Source organism: Bos indicus, chromosome 19 (assembly GCF_029378745.1).
Source record: "Bos indicus isolate NIAB-ARS_2022 breed Sahiwal x Tharparkar chromosome 19, NIAB-ARS_B.indTharparkar_mat_pri_1.0, whole genome shotgun sequence".
NCBI lineage: Eukaryota > Metazoa > Chordata > Mammalia > Artiodactyla > Bovidae > Bos > Bos indicus.
In genome coordinates this window covers 34,512,212-34,524,699 of record NC_091778.1, presented here as the reverse complement: position 1 = coordinate 34,524,699, position 12,488 = coordinate 34,512,212, and the positions used below count along the sequence as shown (strand labels likewise).

General features: G+C 52.3%; 1 protein-coding gene and 1 long non-coding RNA gene across 6 annotated transcripts in view; one reads left to right on the top strand and one right to left on the bottom strand.

Moving 5' to 3' along the window:
* The window catches only part of LOC139177727 (uncharacterized), a 32,091-nt gene extending 20,172 nt beyond the window's left edge, over window positions 1–11,919 (bottom strand). The window contains exon 1 of the long non-coding RNA XR_011562238.1: window positions 8,938–11,919. This is a non-coding gene — a long non-coding RNA (uncharacterized lncRNA). The remainder of the gene's footprint in view (window positions 1–8,937) is intronic.
* The window catches only part of PIGL (phosphatidylinositol glycan anchor biosynthesis class L), a 49,722-nt gene that overhangs the window by 23,923 nt on the left and 13,311 nt on the right, over window positions 1–12,488 (top strand). For all 5 annotated transcript variants that reach the window (XR_011562237.1, XM_019980621.2, XM_070774378.1 and 2 more), the window contains exons 3-4: window positions 8,593–8,683; window positions 11,917–11,984. Coding sequence is in view for 4 of the 5 variants with exons in the window: in XM_019980621.2 (XP_019836180.2) it covers window positions 8,593–8,683; window positions 11,917–11,984 (159 nt within the window). In the remaining variant the exon portion in view is untranslated. The remainder of the gene's footprint in view (window positions 1–8,592; window positions 8,684–11,916; window positions 11,985–12,488) is intronic.

Sequence of the window (12,488 nt, the reverse complement as noted above, 5' to 3'; positions counted from 1 at the left end):
CACCCAGTGATGACTAAATAAAGTGACACCTCTGACATGGGTTTCCCTGGTGGCTCAGACAGGAAAAGAATCTGCCCACAATGTGGGAGACCTGGGTTGGATCCCTGGAGAAGGAAATGGCAACCCACTCCAGTATTCTTGCCTGGAGAATTCCATGGACAGAGGAACATGGTGGGCTACAGTCCATGGGGCCCCAAAGAGTCAGACACAACTGAGCAACTAACACTTTCTGACTGTAAGGAAGGCACCAGGCAAACATGAAGTCCTCGCATGTGATGCTGGAGTCACCTTCAATGGCGTTTTCTTTCTTACTCTTACCATCCAGTCAGGCACTAAATCTGACAAAGTCTCCTTCCATAAATGTTCTGGGCGCCTTTCTCTCTCCCATCCCCAGGGCCTCGTCTTTGGTCTGGACCCTTGCCAAGGCCTAACTGTGCTCCACCCCCAAGTTCACCCTTCACTTTCCCAGGTTGACATCCTAAAGCAAACCCGATCCAGCCACTGCCCTGAGGAAACCTCCCTGTGCCCCTCCCCCTGTATGACGGTCTCTACACGAGACAGGTGGTGACCTCAGTCACGGCCCCACACTCACCCCACACACCATGGCTCCACTCTTCTCTTTCTAGAACTCTAGCCCCTGTCCGGAGGCCTGTTCATCCTGACCCAACACAGACACTGCCACCTACATGACTCTTTCATCCATACTGTACAACCTTAACATTTCCTCTCTGAACCACCACAGCAACGTGTTTGACTATTTCTTGCAGTGACTTTTTGCCTTGGATTTAATTATTTGAGCACTGGTCTGATCCTCCTGAGGTGCCTTGCAGTTCAGTGGAACCTACAGTTATGGTTCCCTTTCACCCTGAGATGCCCCAGGGGCTCCCTGGTTTGGCAACCCCCTTCCCACACTGGGACTCCAGGGTGTCCTAGTGGGCTAACTGCACTGCCCACGGGGACTCCATATCCCACCCTCTGGCTTTGCTTCTGCTCTTCTCACTTGGTTCCAGGTGTGTGCTGAAGTCAGGGATGAACCCCTTCTCTGACATGACCCTAAATTTGGCTTTTTTTAAAAAAGGGAGTAAGGCGGACATTTCAGGTACCAGAAGATTGAGAAGTGTCCGAAGTGTAGGCCCCGGCCCTTCTATCTCTGTCCTGAGCAACACTGCACAGCCTCTGCTCAGGGGGGCCCTGGGGAGAGGGGAGAGGTGGGGACGGAGACCTGGGCCTCCCAGCTGAGCCCTGTGACCGCTGAAGTGAGCTCAGTAAGCAGTTCTGTTTCTCAGTTGCCAGGTAAGACAGCAAATTGGCAATTTGGGGGAAAAGATCTCACAAGAACTTCACAGGATTTACACACCTTGATGGGGGTACTGATTAATGTAAAATGCATGTCTTCCTGAGAAACGTGAGCTACAGCCCTGACCTGCAGGTCCCTTTTATGTGCCTGAGGAGGGCCAGGCGCCTCTGTGGACAAGGGTCTCCTGGGACACGTGGTCGTTGTCCACGCTCTTAAATTGCTTGCGGGGGTGGGATGGCTGGCAGCCCAGATGTTTCACAGACACCAACTGGTCTGTTTCAGCCTCTTCCTGGTTCTTGGTCCCTTCTTTCCTCTTCGCCTTTCCCTGTTTCTTTTCTTCTCTCCTCTTGTCCCTGGCGATTCCCAGACGCGACCCCACCCCCACCCCCGCAGCAGCCCAGGTGACCCGCCTGCGCCCCGCCCACCTCCGGTGGCCCTGAACTCGGGTGACCTTTGCCCGCCCGGAGGTCTGAGGAAGTCCTCGGTTTAGAAATAAGCCGGGGTGGGGGATGGAGATGGGGTGGAGGACGATCCACAGGCCCAAATAAGGGCGCACACGGCGCCCGCGGGGCGCGGTGACTGTGCCCACCCCCGGGTCCCCAGGCTCGGGAGGGGACAGCCCACCGCGCCCCCCACCCCGAGGCCACGCCTCACACGGCCGGGGGCAGTCACTACAAAGTGCAGAGCAGGTCACAGTTATTCTGAATCTCCCGGGCCGAGCCCGGAGGTCCAGGGCAGGGCTAGGTTTGGGGCCTTTTCCGGCGGAATTGAGGCCGTGTTCGCTCACTGCACCCCCGGGGTGCCGCATCCTCTGTGTGTCCGGTCGCGTCCAGAGCGCCCGTCCCAGCCCCTCGGGGGTCGCAGGGCCGCGGCCCCACGAGGTGCCCCCCACCCCCGCCCCGGACCCTGCATCCGCGTTGGTGCCCAGTCCACGCTAGGCCCGCGGGTAAAGGTGCAGAAATCCCGCGCTCTAGGAGCCCTGCCCTGCCCCATTCTGCCCTCGCACGGAATCCTGCAAGCGTTGTCGGCCCTCAAGATCGGTACATCCCTCTTCCTCCTCACGGACGGACGCGTGGCTCTGAGATGCTTTTCTCGCGGTCCGGCAGCCAGCCCGCGGGACCCCGGAGCCAGCCCGCAAGTCTGCACCGCTTCCCCTCCCCCTGCGACTGCCCTCCCGCGCCGGGTCACAGCCCCCGACAGGCCTTGCTTTCTGGGGAGCCCAGGCCGGGGTATCTGGACTCTTGAACCCAGAGCCCTTTATTTGGAAGTTCGCTCACAGAAGGGCTTTGTTTCCAGAATTCAATTCCCCTAAATAGATTTCCTCTTTCACATGAGTCTCATTCTTAAGTCAGGAGCAAAACTAAAGTTTAGTTACTGGAGGGTGTTTTGTTTTTTTTTTTTTTTTTCAATTTTGTTTTAACATTCCTTTCCTTGGGTGTATTTAACTTTCTTTGCTTTGACTTTGAACATGCCCTAAAACTCTTGTGTTATCTTTAGCATTTTTCAAAAGCCACAGTTCAGGAAGTTAGAGAAATTGTTCCCTGGTGGCAGAACTAGAGAACTGCAGCCTCTTTCCCTCTGTAAATGCAGTGAAAGTGGTGTCTGCCTGAGAGGACTTCCACTGTTAGGCTGATTACTTCCGTAGAGTCATTTCTAAAAAGGTCAAAGGGCACAATCGGGTAGCCAAACAGCCTTCCGGCACAGGTGCAGCCGGTAAACTGGCCCCTTCCTGTGAGCCCTCCTCCACACCAGGTCCTGCTTTAATTCTGCATTTGTTTGACTCCTGAGAATTAGAGCAATATATGTTGGTAGCTTGCATTTCCTGCTTTGTAAAATGCCTCTTCAAACAATCTTTCACAGGTCTTTATAATGTTTTAGTCTCCAGGCTTGCTTTGTGAATGACCTTGTAAATTCTGCCCTCATTCCTGGTTTTCCAGGGCCGGCTTCTTATCAGGAACCATCACCTCACTGATGAGACGTAGAGCGACCACAGGTCTCTTAATCAAGAGTCTAGGTTCAAGGTGTGACCTGCCAGACACTTCATTTCTGAGCTGAAGGGCTCTGCGGGTTGCAGTCCTCCTGCAGGGGGTGGCTGATACAACCCCTGCTTGTCCTCATCCTCAAGTCTGCAGAGGTGTCATCTCTGCTCTACTTGGCAAAACCTGACTAGAAACCTGTTTTCAGCCACCCTATCCCCTGTCTCATCCAGAAAGAGTTACTCAGCTTTCCGTGTTAGCAGAGCTACTCAGGCACACCAGCACCGGAGGTATCTCCATATACTTTTATTAAAATTGCGATAAAAGCCAAGAAGTAGCTTGCTAATAATTGAAGGAAGTTTCTGGGACCTCTTGGTAACTTTATTATTGTTTGCCATGGGCCTGCTCACATCTAGGTTTGGGGAGAGCTGGGAGCAGCTTCAGAATCCTTGTCCACGCTGAAGCAAACCCACCACGTGGTTCACACATACCTCAGGTTGGGTATGGCAAGTCCAGATGTCCCTTAAATATGAAGCCTGACTACTCTTACGGCTTGGCCTCTGTTCTTCTATTGAAACAGCAGGGAAGGGGGCCAGCATAACACTTCAAAAAACCACACAGCCTGAAGACACGACAGAAACTAATTAGAACCAAATAGATCCAAAATGGCCAACCCCTCGACTTCCACTAGACCTTGAGCCTCAGTATTCATTCGTTATTGTAACACATCAGCAAACTAAGTAACACACCCACAGGCACCATGACAGTTCTCAGGCCAACCATAAAGGTCAAAAAGTGGACAGTGGCCCCATTCCTGCAGATCCCCACCCCTTCCCCGAAATAGCTGGAACACTCCTCACACTCAGTAGCTCATGAAATTACCCACCCCTGTTGACAACCCCCTACCCTGTGCCACTCTGGGCTTCTGAGATGGCCCACATTCTGTCTGGGGTGTGTTTCTCTCTAAGTGAATCCACTTCTTACCTATCACTTTGTCTCTCACTGAATTCTTTCTGTGATGAGACATCAAGAACCTGATCTTCAGTAAGTCCTGAGACCAGGTGTAGTGGTCTCAGTTAAAAGACCGTGAGTTCAAGTCCCAATTGGACCTGCACCATTTCACTCTTATTGCTAAACGACATCCATGTGATTTCCCAGGAGAAGGGCTGGTTACCAAGATGAAATGGGGCTCCTGACAACACACATGTTCCACTGCAGCCCCACTCAGCCAGCCTCTAGTGCCTCTCACTCTACGTGTAACTCATTCCCTTCCAACCAACTCTCTCCAGCTGGAGAAAAATGTAAATGACTGGCCTTTGCCAGCTTCCCTTGTGGCTCAGACAGTAAAGAATCCACCTGCAATGCAGAAGACTTGGGTTTGATCCCTGGGTTGGGAAGATCCCCTTGAGAAGGAACTGGCAACTGACTCCAGTATTCTTGCCTGGAGAATTCCATGGACAGAGGAGCCTGGCGGGCTACAGTCTGTGGGGTCACAAACAGTCAGACGTGACTGAGTGACTTCCACTTTCATGAGTCATAAGGATAAGGAAGTAGGTATAAAACACCTGAGATTTTTAGGAGGCATGGAGCTCTGATAAGAGTTGTCCTTGTTTGTCTTTCCCTCCAGCCTATGAAGTACACTGCTCTTTGTCTCTCTGTGATGCTGTTCCTGGTGAGTTAACCCACTTTCCACTTCCTCCTCTTAACACTGCTCCTCACAGGGAGATCTGCAAGGTTCTCCTCACTTCATCTCTGACTCCCAAGTGACATGTCTAGGATTTTATCCCAAGGAAATATTGAGAGATTCATATGAAGTGTTAAGTATAATGATGCTAGTTACAACTTTTTTCAATAATAAAAACTGGAAACAACCTACATAATCAGTAAAATAGAGGCTTTACAAAATGATGGCATATCTAAATCAAGATCTGGTTATGCAGCAGATGACAGAAAACCCACAGTGACTACAACAGCTGTGATAGGAGATGCATTGGCTGGGGCTCTGGTGGCGGGCCAGGGCACTTTCCTTTTGGCAACTTTACTCTGCCTCGCTTTCAGACCTAAGTTACTTCATGCATCTCGATGGCAGCTTCAGTTCCAGCCCTCCTCCCTGACCCCAGCCAGCAAAACGCAGGACAGCACCAAGAAAAATAGGGCAAAGGCCGTTCACCAACACTCCCTTAAGGAGGGGCCGGATGGCTGACTCACACTTGTGTTCACACCTCTGCTGGCATGTTTATCTAAGGCGGGATTGTTAATCCATCAGAGAAGAAAAGAACTATTGCAAAAGTTACTACTTGGACCCAAGCCTTGAGTTGATTAGGGCTGAACTTTAGGCAAAAGTCTTCCCTGGTAGCTCAGATGGTAAAGAATCTGCCTGCAATGCAGGAGACCCAGGTTCTATCCCTGGGTCAGGAAGATCCCATGGAGATAGGAATGGCTATCCTCTCTGGTATTCTTGCCTGGAGAATGCCATGGACAAAGGAGCCTGGGGGGCTACAGTTGATAGGGTCGAAAAGAGTCAGCACCACTGAGTGACTAACACTTTTACCCATAGGCAAAAGACAACTCATGTTGTTGATCTCACAGGCGTCACTTTTTCTACACTTAACTATACTTTAATAAAATATAAAATTTTATATTTTCCTGCCTTGAGGGGAAGTGGTCCCCTAGGGATGCCTTATTCCCCCTGCAATTCAATTTTTTCTTTTTTTACTTATTTGGCTGCACCGTGTCTTAGTTGCAGCATGTGGGATCTTTAGTTGTGGCATGTGGGATCTAGGTCCCCAACCAGGGATCCAACCCAGACCCACTGTCTTGGGAGCAAGAAGTCTTAGCCACTGGACCACCAGGGAAATCCCCTTTTTTCCTTTTCGCCTCTAATCTGTTTTTATAAATTTTACTATCTTTTAAAACTCTTATTTGTATGTTTCAACCTCTAAAGGCAGGTATAGCTGCCTTTGGCTCAGTCAACCAGTCAAGCACTTTAATGCAGCGCCTGGCATGAGAAGACCCTCCTCCAGGGGATCTTCCAGACCCAGGGATCGAACCTGCATCTATTGTGTTCTGTACTGGCAGGTGGGTTCTTTGCTACTAGTGCTACCTGGGAAGCTCATCCAAGGCCCCTGCTGCTGCTGCTGCTAAGTCACTTCAGTCGTGTCCGACTCTGTGTGCCCCATAGACGGCAGCCCACCAGGCTCCCCTGTCCCTGGGATTCTCCAGGCAAGAACATTGGAATGGGTTGCCATTTCCTTCTCCAATGCATAAAAGTGAAAAGCGAAAGTGAAGTTGCTCAGTAGTGTCCGACTCTTAGCGACCCCATGGACTGCGGCCCACCAGGGTCCTCCGTCCATGGGATTTTCCAGGCAAGAGTACTGGAGTGGGGTGCCGTTGCCTTCTCCGCCAAGGCCCCTACTCTTTCCTAAAAACTACCATCCACCGTCAGCATTTCAACCTCACTCAAAAATTGCGTGACACAAAGTCCTAGACATCAGGGCTCTCAGGTCACCAGTGTGGCCCAGGTCCTCCTAGCTCTAGGGATGACGCAGCACAGGCCCCGGGCACCTGGTGAGCAGGCAACTGGAACTCGTGTGTTCTGTCATCCGACCTGGCATCAGGATGCCTGCTGGTGACACTGGGCCACTCTGATCATAGGCAGAGCTGCTGGGGTGGAGCTGCCCACCAGCCGCTGCCCTGTCTGTCTTCCCTGAGCCTGGACTCCTGCTTGCCCAGCAGTGACCTCTGTGACCTCCCTGCTGCCCTCTGTACCTGGGCAGCTAGTGGCGATTGCATTCCCAGAAGGGCAGACTGCTGCTACCCTTGAAGGTTTAGGCTCAAGTCTGGGGCGTAGTTGACAGCAAATGTCCATTGGGCACTTGCTTCGAGTGCTGCCAGACACCTGGACCGACGGCAACCATGCTTCCTGCCTCCCTTGCCAACTAACTGACTTCTCAGTAGGTCTGACCAATAGTTGGCCATAATGGGAGACTGGAAGGTCTCCCCGCTCCTCACAGCACCTCTATCAGCAGCTGAATGTTTGCCGGGCCTCCAGCTGCTGCCCTCGTAGTTCCTGCCATCAATCACTCCCGTTCCTAGGCTCTGATGTCTTTCCCTAGAGGCAACAGTGGCTTCTGGCCTTGCCAACCTCTGATCGTCTCCTTGTTCTCTGGTTTCCAAAATGACACCTTGGTGCATTTATGTGGGCCTCCCAGCCAGGGGGACGTGTGTAGTTGTTCTCACTCCTGGGTATTCCTGGGTATTTCCTGAATTCCCTGGAAAATTCCTGAATCTCTTCCTGCTCAAGCTCAGTAGGTCATGTTCTCCATCCCATGTTCAGCTCGTTCCCCAGGAATGAGGCCTAACAAACTTCATCCTGGTCCCTGCCTCTCCCTTCCTCCCCGTCCAGTCCCTGCCACCAACCAAGCTGTCTGTCCTATAGAGGCAGGAGCATTAGGGGGCCCCTGGGGGAGTGATGGGTAGGATGGTGCTTTCAGAGTCACCCTGGCAGGAGGCTCCCCAGGGTGTGGAAGAGGCAGCCAAGGAAGCACAGAAAGTTGCTGTGTTCTACCCTGAGATTCATGTCGTTTTCCTCCTAAAAAACCTTCAGCACCTCTCCTTTGACCATAGTCCTAAACGAGTCTGATAATGGCCTGTGTCCATGGAGAGTTGACATCTACCTCCTGGTGGGAATCAGGGGGCCCTGTCCCCCCAGCATAGGTGGGTGGCGCCCAGGACCTGAGGTGGCAGAGATGGCCATCTAGTTATAAGACTACGAATAATGTCTTCACGCTGGAGTCAGACCAGCAGGTGGTGGTGACAGTGGACAGAAACAAGGCCCAGAGTGGCCTGCAGAGACCCCTACCCCTGGGGGCACCTCCCTGGGGCTAAACTTCTCCCCTGTAAGTCAGAAAACCTGCATCAAACCCAACCGTAACGGCCCTGCAACACGCAGGCTACTCACCTGCATGGTCCAGGCTCCTTCATAGCTGTCTGAGGTTAAATGAGTACTGAGGTTAACTGAGTTGCTTTTACCAAAGTACTGAGTACTTTTACCAACAAGCCATTCCTGTGACTTTTACCGAGACACATCGGAGCTCTGCCCCATGTCTCAGCTCTTGGGGGCCACACCTGTCTCCCAGCTTGTGGACAGATCTGCTTCTATCCCAACTGCCCAGCCATGACATGAGCCAAGATCCCCTGAGTGTGCTGTGTTTGGTCTGTACATCCTCAGCACCCCACACGCGCGCACACCTACCAGAGCTGAGGGGAGAGCCTGCACCCCGTTAGAAACGGTTTCCAACGTGCACTTCTTCCTTCCAGGGATTTCCCAGATGACCCAGACGTGCGCTGGGACCCAGACCGGGCAGCTGATGTCCTCCTCCAGCACGTAGAGGCCAATGGCATCAAGCTGGTAAGGGTACATGCCCTCCTCTCCAGCAGAGACCTGGCCCATCTCTCTGCACCTTTCCTGCGTAACCACAGAGCTCAGGGGGAGGCAGAGATTTTCCCAGACTGTGCCCTCTTCACCCGCCCCCCAACCTCCATGCTGCCCTCTGAAAACCCAGGTCCCCACGAGCCTATGCCTCGATGCGCTGGCACAGAACAAGCATTTTCATGTTAGGGTGTCACTGTAACTCTGGGAGTAAGTGTTGTCCTAATGCTCACCTTCATCGAGGAGACAGGTTCCCAGAGGCTCAGAAGCTGCCCAACGTCGGCAAGCATGAAGCTAGGGGTTTGAGCCTCCATTTTTCCCTCCAGAAAATGCGAGGATAAATCCACAGCCCCTGCAGGGAGAACATTCCTGGTTAGAGCTCCAGTGGGCATTCGATTCACCTGTAGAGGCAGGAGGCTCAGGAACACCCACCTCGACGCTCAGGCCTCGCCAGCCTGCATCCTGCCAGCAGTCCATCTTAAGGTGCCAGGAAAGTCTAAAATAAGAATAACCCTTCACAAGTTAATACCTAAATCCTACCATTTAAAGCCCCAGCCACTGGCTTTTAAGTTTTGATTAATCCTTTTTAGAAGGTGAACCCCACTGTCAGGCTTATCAGTGATGCATCCTCCAAGTGAAATGAGTTATTAGGCCATTGTTAAGGGCAGATTCTCGTGGATTAGTCAGACTGCCTTTGTGCTCTAATGACATAAATACAACGGGCACCTAGCCAGCTGGCTGTGAACCACACAGAGCTGTAGGTGCAGGGGGGCCGCTGGCCCCACCAGGGATCGGCACCGGCTTTACACTTTGTTCTGGCCGGACGAATGGTCACCAACAGCTGCAGGCCCACCCCTCCTGGATGTACCTTGCTTCAGGGTCTGAGGTGATAGCTGGCCTGGCTCCTCTTGCCCTGCTTTTCCCAGACCACACTCAGACCCTCTCAGGGCTCCACAGCCTGGCGGTGGACAGAGCTGGTCCTCAGGGCCGGCTGGGGCACAGGGCAGGGTCAATGAGGTGTGCTGCAGTGACCCTCGGTACCCCGTCTTCCTGGGCAGTGGCATGCCCACAGCTAGTCCCCAGACTCTCTCCTCTCTGGCTTTGGTTCATAGGAACAACTGGTCTTCAGTCAGTCCTACTTGTGGGATAAACCCCCATCTTTATGAACTTGGCCACCTCTGACCAGCCCTCCCAAAGGTGCCACTGGCTGATGAACAGGGCTGGACCTCACCGAGGGGCCAGGTTCGTGTTTAGACCACATCACAGCCACAGCTCTGAACATCCAGGGAGGAGCTCAGGGCACAGACACAGAAGAATCTCCCAAGTTTGTTTCCCTGAAAACTGACTTGTGGTCCAGGCCCAGCTAAGACCGCCTTCTCCCAGAAGCCCTCCGTGACTTCTTCAGCCCTCTTTGGGGCAGTATTTGCTGTGTGTCTTGCCCTGGTGACAGGTGTTGCTGTTTATCCTTCACGGACCATGTCCTGTGAGCCACTGTCTTAGAGAAGTGAAAGCAGCCTATTGTTTACTGGGGTCCAGGGAAGACTTCATTTGAACAAAGATTTCTGCAGTTTAGGGGGGAAGGTGGACAGACGCCATTGCTGCCAGGTCCTAATCTGCATGAGACCAGGGGGTGGAGACAGTTCAGCTCAGCCCTCCTCACAGCAGGAAGACTCAGGGCTTGTTGCAAGGTGTGGGATAAACAGGAAACAAGACCTTGGAGAATTTTAAGTGATGGGGATGAACTGCAGTGGCCCTAAGCCCCCAGACCAGGGAGTGTGCCCCGGCTGGCCTGAGACAACCGCGTCCCAGAGTCACCTCAGCGAGGGCAGCAGACACTCAGCTTGGGCTGCTGTCCAGGTCCTACACGTTCCCACAGGGCTTCATTTGACCTTCACCTGACCCAGAGAGAAAGGAGGGAGGCCTCACTCTCCCAATGTCACAGATGAGAGAACCAAGACACTGAAGATGAAATCGCTCCCAGTAGCGACATTCTATGATATGCCCGAAGGTCAGGGTAACTAGGTCAGAGGTGAGAGTGGACTTCGGCACTCCAGGCTTGGCTCCACAGAAGGATGGGATCAGAACGGGGTACCTGGGTTCTAGGGTGAAGTGTTTTTTGTTTTTTTTTTAACACACTATAGTTTCCAGAGCAATGTTAGGTTCACAGTAGAACTGGGCAGAAAGTATACACGTACCCCTGGCCCCATGACCTGTACAGTGAGTGAATCTACACTAATATGTCATCATCACACTAGGGTTCACTCCTGGTGCTGTATGTCCCATGGGTTTTAACAAATGTATGACACGTATCCATCATAATGGGATCTGTTTGTAAGCCTTTTTAAAAAAAATTTCCCCCTGTGGAGAATTTCAAGCATGCAAAAGTAGAGCAAAGAGTATAATGAAACTCATGTTCCCATCATTCAGCCTCACTAATTATTAACTCAAGGTCAACAGCGTTTTTCTTTAAATGTCAGCTCACCTGCCCCTGCTCCTCTGTAATCCTACTCTCTTGGCTGCCTGGTCCCCTCTTTCCATCCCCCTCAACCAGCCACACCTGTGCCTTTCTCTGAGTCCTGTCTTCTTTCCTACATCTCTTTTTTTTTTTTTTTTTTACTTATTCCAGCTATTCTATTACATTTATTATTACTCAAATTATTCTTTGGATTTTTTAACTCATCTGTGCAGAAATGAATCTGGAGCCTAGGCTAGGCTTATAGTTGGAGAAGCAGACGCTGGTCTGAGAATGTGGACGCAGAGGCAGCCTACGAGGAGCCACGGGCTTCTCTGAGCCCCAGGGCGTGGTGGACACTGTCCCCTAGCGCTTTCATGCCCTCAACACAGCACCAGGAAGAGGGACCGAATCATCAGACGGCATCGACATGAACAAAGGTCACACAGCAGCCACTCGGGAAACCAAACGTGCTGCTAAGAGGCCAGGCAGATAAGAAACACAGACATGCTGAACCCAGGTTTCTCTCGTGGCCCAGTTCCACTCTGCTCTGCTGTCCAGGAGCAAGAGAAGAGTCAAGCCCACAGCCACAGGGCTGAACAGCAGTCACACACCACCGACCTGCTCCCAAGTCAGTTCTGATGCACTCAGAACACGAACAGGTTCAGGGTTCTGGGTCCTCCTGTCTGTCCCAGGTGGTGTGGACGGAGGCGGGAGAGACTATTCAGACAGTCTGGAGTGCAGCTCTGTGTCTCTGCAGGTGGTGACCTTCGATGAGGGGGGCGTGAGTGGGCACAGCAACCACGTGGCTCTGAATGCAGCTGTGAGGTACGATGGTGCGCCAGTTCCCTGGGTGGCTGGGGTGGGCGGTCTCCTCATTACTCTCCACCTCATGGGTCATCTCACCTTATCCTCCCAGGAGCAGGCGCCCTCAAGTTCTAGAGTTATGACCTTGCCTCCTAATAGCTGAGTCTCTCTGTCCCCAGATGCAGCCAAATGCAGGAACTGATTGGATTCCTCCCTCTGCTTTGGCCTCAGGAAACGTTAGAGCCAAATTTCACCTCCTTGTAGCTCATGGGCAGGTCTGAGGGCTGGGATCGATGAATGGGCATCCTCCTGATTTCAGATTTTTCTTTGGAGAAGGAGGATGTGCACATCATTTGAAATCTCACCTGTTCTTTGCAGCCACTGCATTTTACTGACATGCATCTGCATTTAGGGCTTCCCTGGCAGCTCAGTGGTAAAGAATCTGCCTGCTGATGCAGGAGAGGTGGATTCAATCCTTGTGTCAGGAAGATCCCTTGGAAGAGGAGATGGCAACCCGCTCCAGTA